The sequence below is a fragment of the Limulus polyphemus genome, unplaced genomic scaffold, assembly GCF_000517525.1.
Source record: "Limulus polyphemus unplaced genomic scaffold, Limulus_polyphemus-2.1.2 Scaffold8852, whole genome shotgun sequence".
NCBI lineage: Eukaryota > Metazoa > Arthropoda > Merostomata > Xiphosura > Limulidae > Limulus > Limulus polyphemus.
In genome coordinates this window covers 18,443-24,465 of record NW_013674462.1, presented here as the reverse complement: position 1 = coordinate 24,465, position 6,023 = coordinate 18,443, and the positions used below count along the sequence as shown (strand labels likewise).

At 31.6% G+C, this 6,023-nt stretch overlaps 1 protein-coding gene across 2 annotated transcripts in view; it reads right to left on the bottom strand.

The window, feature by feature from the left end:
- Positions 1–587: 587 nt before the first annotated feature.
- The window catches only part of LOC106475595 (late secretory pathway protein AVL9 homolog), a 21,842-nt gene continuing 16,406 nt past the window's right edge, over positions 588–6,023 (bottom strand). For both annotated transcript variants that reach the window (XM_013936272.2, XM_022379660.1), the window contains 4 exons: positions 4,228–4,345; positions 3,456–3,509; positions 3,183–3,250; positions 588–2,570 (listed from right to left, as the gene is read on the bottom strand). In XM_013936272.2, the coding sequence (XP_013791726.1) occupies positions 2,374–2,570; positions 3,183–3,250; positions 3,456–3,509; positions 4,228–4,345 (437 nt within the window). In that variant the 3' untranslated portion in view covers positions 588–2,373. The remainder of the gene's footprint in view (positions 2,571–3,182; positions 3,251–3,455; positions 3,510–4,227; positions 4,346–6,023) is intronic.

The window sequence follows — 6,023 nt, the reverse complement described above, 5'->3', positions numbered from 1 at the left end:
AATTCATATAACTTTGGGAAATATTACAACACTGCTACACGATGGCTTTATTTTATCTAGATCTCTCCTATAATATCTTCTGCCAAACTGCTCAATGTCACAAAATTTTGTGAATGTACCAGACTCAATATACCTTATCATATTCAGGTTCAATGAATGTAAACAAGAGATTAATCCCTCCAGGCCATGCTAGTACACCAGAACTAGAATACAGTATCATATCACCAGGGTATGGGTACACGTACCAAACCCTCCAGGCCATGCTAGTACACCAGAACTAGAATACAGTATCATATCACCAGGGTATGGGTACATGTACCAAACCCTCCAGGCCATGCTAGTACACCAGAACTAGAATACAGTATCATATCACCGGGGTATGGGTACATGTACCAAAAACTGTATTCTAGTTCTGGTGTACTAGCATGGCCTGGAGGGTTTGGTACATGTACCCATACCCTGGTGATATGATACTGTATTCTAGTTCCGGTGTACTAGCATGGCCTGGAGGGGTCATATCTCCAGGGTATGGGTAATCAAGGTACATGTACCAAACCCTCCAGGCCATGCTAATACATCAGAACTAGAATACAGTATCATATCACCAGGGTATGGGTAATCAAGGTACACGTACCAAACTCTCCAGATTGTGTTGGTAAACTCGAACTAGAATTCAGTAATTTCTAAACCTTTTAAGCTGTATTTGTGTACTAAAACTAGGGTTTGGTACTATACTATCAGGTTTAGGTTCATCAAAGTAGTAAACTCTTTAATCATGGTTCCCACTCACCAAACTTCAGTGCCATTTTATGTAGATGAGGGTAAAAAAATAAAAAAGCAAAGTGTCAAAGTTGTGTCTTTAAATCATGAAAATAAACATTAGTGTATGTATTACCAAACTGTACGAGAAAACCAGTACTGAATTTTTCTAAGACTTTTCTGACATTAAATTTTAGTCGGTGGAAAAAAGTTCTTAAACCCACGTGGCGTATCACTACTGAAACAGTGGAAGCTACATTAGGGTAAACAAGGAACTAATCCTTCCATGTAATATCCTACTGAAAACATTTATTTCAGTATCTTAAAAGTAACCATCCTGTATGTGGTCTGCAAGAAACTATACCTCAGACTTGTTGAAAGTAAACAAGGAACTAATCCTTACACATAATATCTTACCTAAAACAATCAGTATAATCGTACTTTCTAAAAGGTAAACCCTTCAGGCAGTGGTGCTACCAAAGTTACACTTACCTTAAGGTTACATGGTTAAAGAAGGGATTAATTACCTTAATGTTACGTGGTTAAAGAAGGGATTAATTACCTTAAGGTTACATGGTTAAAGAAGGGATTAATTACCTTAAGGTTACGTGGTTAAAGAAGGGATTAATTACCTTAAGGTTACGTGGTTAAAGAAGGGATTATTTACCTTAAGGTTACGTGGTTAAAGAAGGGATTAAATCTTTCACACTATTTACACTAAACCAGCATCTCTCAACCTGTTTATTACCAGGTAACAGCTCACTAAAATTCAAATACAAGGAAAAACCATTTCAATATTATTTCGGTTTGTTTGTTTTCATGAAATCTCACAGACCAGCAGGATGGTTGTGATGCACCGGTGGTTGAGAAACACTGAACTAAACTACAATGCTATGTTACATGGAAGACGGTAATACTGGTACGTAAGCAAGTGCATGTGTAATAATAATGTGTATAAACAGGGAGTGTATTACCGATAAGTAAATCTGCCAATACAATATTTAGTCACAGCTTTTATTTACTTGAAGTTGCTTTAGTCTGGGAGTATACATAACGTTTATTTTATTTTCAGAATAATTCACTACGGTGATAAAATTCTATTCTGTACAAGTGAAGAATATTTTATTTGTTAGTGAGACAATGCCCATTGGAAACACAGCCTAACTGCATAAAGTAAAATTAAAGCCAAACTGTCACAACCTAAGTGGGAGTTTAATTTGTAATGATCTCTTTTAGTGCTTCCATGATTCAGAAAGAAAACTACTGAATTCACTAAAATGAAATATTGTGTTTAAAATGAATCTAAGTAACACTGTATAACCCATGATTTATAAAGTGGTACTGTACGTTTGGTTGCAAATCAAGATTTCAACACTTGGAAGAAATAGATCTTGGTTTCTGATGACTTCATTAGATAGCTCGAACCCAAGTTTCATTTGAAAATCACAAGAACCCTTTACTTCATTCATACATTCTTTTCTTCTAAAACAGAGATATAAATATGCTAATAAAATCTGCTAAACAATTAGCTATGAGGTTTACTGCAACTAGCTTTACTATGCCCTGTCCAGTCTGTTGAAGAATGACCACTCAATTTTGACCAGAACGTCAACTTCAGCCCTCAGTAGCTGAATCTGGCACCTTGGAGTTTAAATCTTTGGATTGCTGGGATTCATCTTCACCTTGGTAGGTTTTTGTTACCAAATTGAAATCAGAATAAAGTGGAGATTTGGTAACAAGATCTTGAGAAGGGGTTCCCAAACTTGACCACCAAGATGACATCATGGACTTAGCACTTGTCCAAGCACCTCCTGTATGATATTTAAAGTTTTAGAACAACCTCGTTAATAATAACGTTTAAATTGATTAACTTACAATAATCTATATTCATGTACTTTTTTTTCAGATGTGTTGTTTGTGACAATGTTTTTTTTATTACCGTCTTTTAGAAGTTAAGTTTTTTTACATAAAGTAAAAGTACACGCTTTCTTAAGTTGAAAGTTGTCTTTTCCTAATTGTAATTGTTAGGAAAAGAAAAACGAGAAGCAGGATTACGGGTCCTAATACAGACTTTAAATTTCATCCTAGCTATATGCTCATAACTTCTCTTTCAACAGTAATTTTATATATAAATGTTGTTGTATGTAATATACTACACCATTATTAACAGGTATACTTGAACGAAGGCTTTTATAATATGACCAGTTGGTGACTGGTTGTAATATACAAAATAGGAACCAAGAAGTTCAGAAGTAACACCTTACTAATACAAAATTATATACCATAAAACATTACAAATAAAATATTACTAAAAGATCATTTTAAGCAATCACATCAAGAGTAGACGAGAACACAGCATCAAACTTCATGCATGTAATCATATATTCATAGTACGTTATTCTCATGTTCATGTAGTCACGTACCAACAACCTTTCCTGTGCTCACGACTGCTTGATTCAATTTTCTTCCTTTTTCTGAGGATTGCATTGCACTAGAGAAAAATTTAACATGTCAATACACTACATGATTAATGTAAATAGAAATTAAATAAAGAAAAATTAAAAATGTCAATACACTACATGATTAATGTAAATAGAAATCAAGAGTATCTCCCAATATTTACTTGTTTTTATTGACTAAAATTATTATGGAGGAATGGGTAGAGCACCGAGGGCAGAACAAGAGTCCAAACTTACTGTGACAGTCGAAGCTTCATATCAGAAACACTCAGCTGACCATGAAAAGGATGCCTAGAAGAAATTAATAGCATTTTATAACATATCAAAAAAACCTTCTATTAATTTACTTAAAAGTATTAAACATTAACTGCAGCTAATACATCATTATCAGTATTGTTTTAGAGGCATGTTAATCAATCTATACACAAAGTTTTACGGCTGGTAGTTTAAAACTTTCTAAACTAAGCTACCAATTGAACATCTGTTAAATTTTGAAAAGTATAACTGCTTTATTTTGAGGCCTGGCAAGAAATCCTGAAAAATTGGGAATAGGACTACAAGTATCATCTACATGATCTTTAATGATTAACAAACTAACCTGATTTTTACCAACATGTGTCTAAGAATGTATGTTAACTTTGAAGTTATAATAATGTCATATTTTCAAACTTTGTGAGAAAAACATCCCATATTTATATAAATATTCAATTAAGTTTAAGAAATACTTAACAGCATTAAGTTCAGTCAAAAGTGACCACTGAGGCTCTAAAAATCACTAAATCTATTTTCCTTTTTACAGTATATCTTTTGATGTCACAAAATCTGTTTTTCCTTTTTACAGTATATCTTTTGATGTCACAAAATCTGTTTTTCCTTTTTACAGTATATCTTTTGATGTCACAAAATCTGTTTTTACAGTATACGAAGGTATTTAATGTTCTTTAATATATCTTCAAAATAATTATCTTTTAACATTTAACAAGTCTCAAAACAAAGACTTTCCACTTACACTGGATTAACTTCTAAGACTCCTAAATAATTTCCACTTTTCCATTTTCTGTAGTTATGTGTAGTTTTCCATGCCATTACAAAACTCGAGTTAAAGTTCTCAGTTTCCTTACTACAATCTATAGAAAGTTTAAAGCTAGAATTATTGATAAACCCTATTGACATTTTAAATATTTTTTAATAATACTTATCAACTAGTTGCTTCAGTCTTTTATTTTGTTTATTACAGGATCTCTAATAACATAATAATCAGACTAAAAATGTTAACAAAAATATTATCAATATTGCATTTAGTCTTATTATTTACTGTTGGAATACCCTAATATATTATATATTTTACATACAAAATTAATGACTTCAACTAACTGTTTCATTAGTTCTTTCATTAAGTGATTAACAGACAAAAACAAAATTATTCAATATGATGTGACCATACTTGTGGTGAACAGTATAAAAAACATCAATAATTTGTGGGTCATGCTACCCTATTCAAATCTAAGAAAAAGTTTGGAAACTAAATATGTCTTCTTTTTTTACTGTCTATGGAAACGTTAGAATATAAATAAAAGTTTCACAATTAAAATCTTTGACCTGAAGTTCCTAACTTCATTACAAACAAGTCGCATCGTTTAATCCTCTTGCTACGAGTAGGTCAAAGTGTGCATGTCATGACTTTTTATTTAAGAGTAACATTCAAAATTTAATTAAATTATTTTATTTTCATTATATATGAACAAATTTAGCATCAAAATGTAGCTAATAAATCAAATTTTAATATTACACAAATTTTAAGTTCTTCATTTTATGAGAAAGATTTTAATTAAGATTTGCTTTAATAGCACTAGTGATTAATGAGTGCAGACACGAAGAGGGCACTGGTTACAAGAGTGGTGTTGCACTCCTATTGGTGAAGAGCTGCTGCATGTAGATACGCAGAAGCGGGAGGTGAAAAGCTATTGGCGTGTGTTGAACACTTGGCCCGACAGAGGGCAGTACTAGTCAAAAGGAAGTAAAATATCGTATCAGAATAATATTTCTTCACAGCATACGATCACCAGCAGCTTGTGCATTACACAATTTAATACAGTAACTTGAACTATACATTCGCCGAGTAATTTACAATTTGTGTTTTGGGAGTATTAGTTAGACTGGTTCAAAGAGCAATAAATTTTAAGTATAAACAGATGTATACTGTTATGAGGTTTAAGATATTTATGATAAACAATTGTAGTTTTCTGTTACAATTTGCAGTCATTCTAAAAATAAAAAAGGGTAATTTAGATTTAATATTTTTTACTGTGATTACAAGGTCGGTCAAATTGACCAAATGCTTATAGAGTTAGGGTAGAGAACATAACAGATAAAATATAAAGTTTTACTGAAAAAAAAAGTTTGATATTTATTTAGGAGGTTTTAGAGATTACATAAAAGAAATTTGACAATTTTTGGGTGAAGAAAAAAGTATTTTTAATCTTAACATTAAAATCATTTTGCACTCAGATACTTTGATTCCATATATTCAAACAAACAAATTTTTAGTACAAATACTTAATTTAAAAAAATCTGATTCTTTGTGGACGAAAAAATTTGTAATATTTACTGAAGGTTTGCTTAACCCTATCGACACGGGTCAAAGGCCATGTCATTTGTTGACTTGCATTCAAAATTTTATTCAACTACTATTTTATGAATGTATGTCAATAAGTTGTGTATCAAATTGGAGATTATAATTCAAATTTTTGTATTATACATTAGTTAATTTCTTCATTTAAAACTAAATATTAAAAGAACATACCT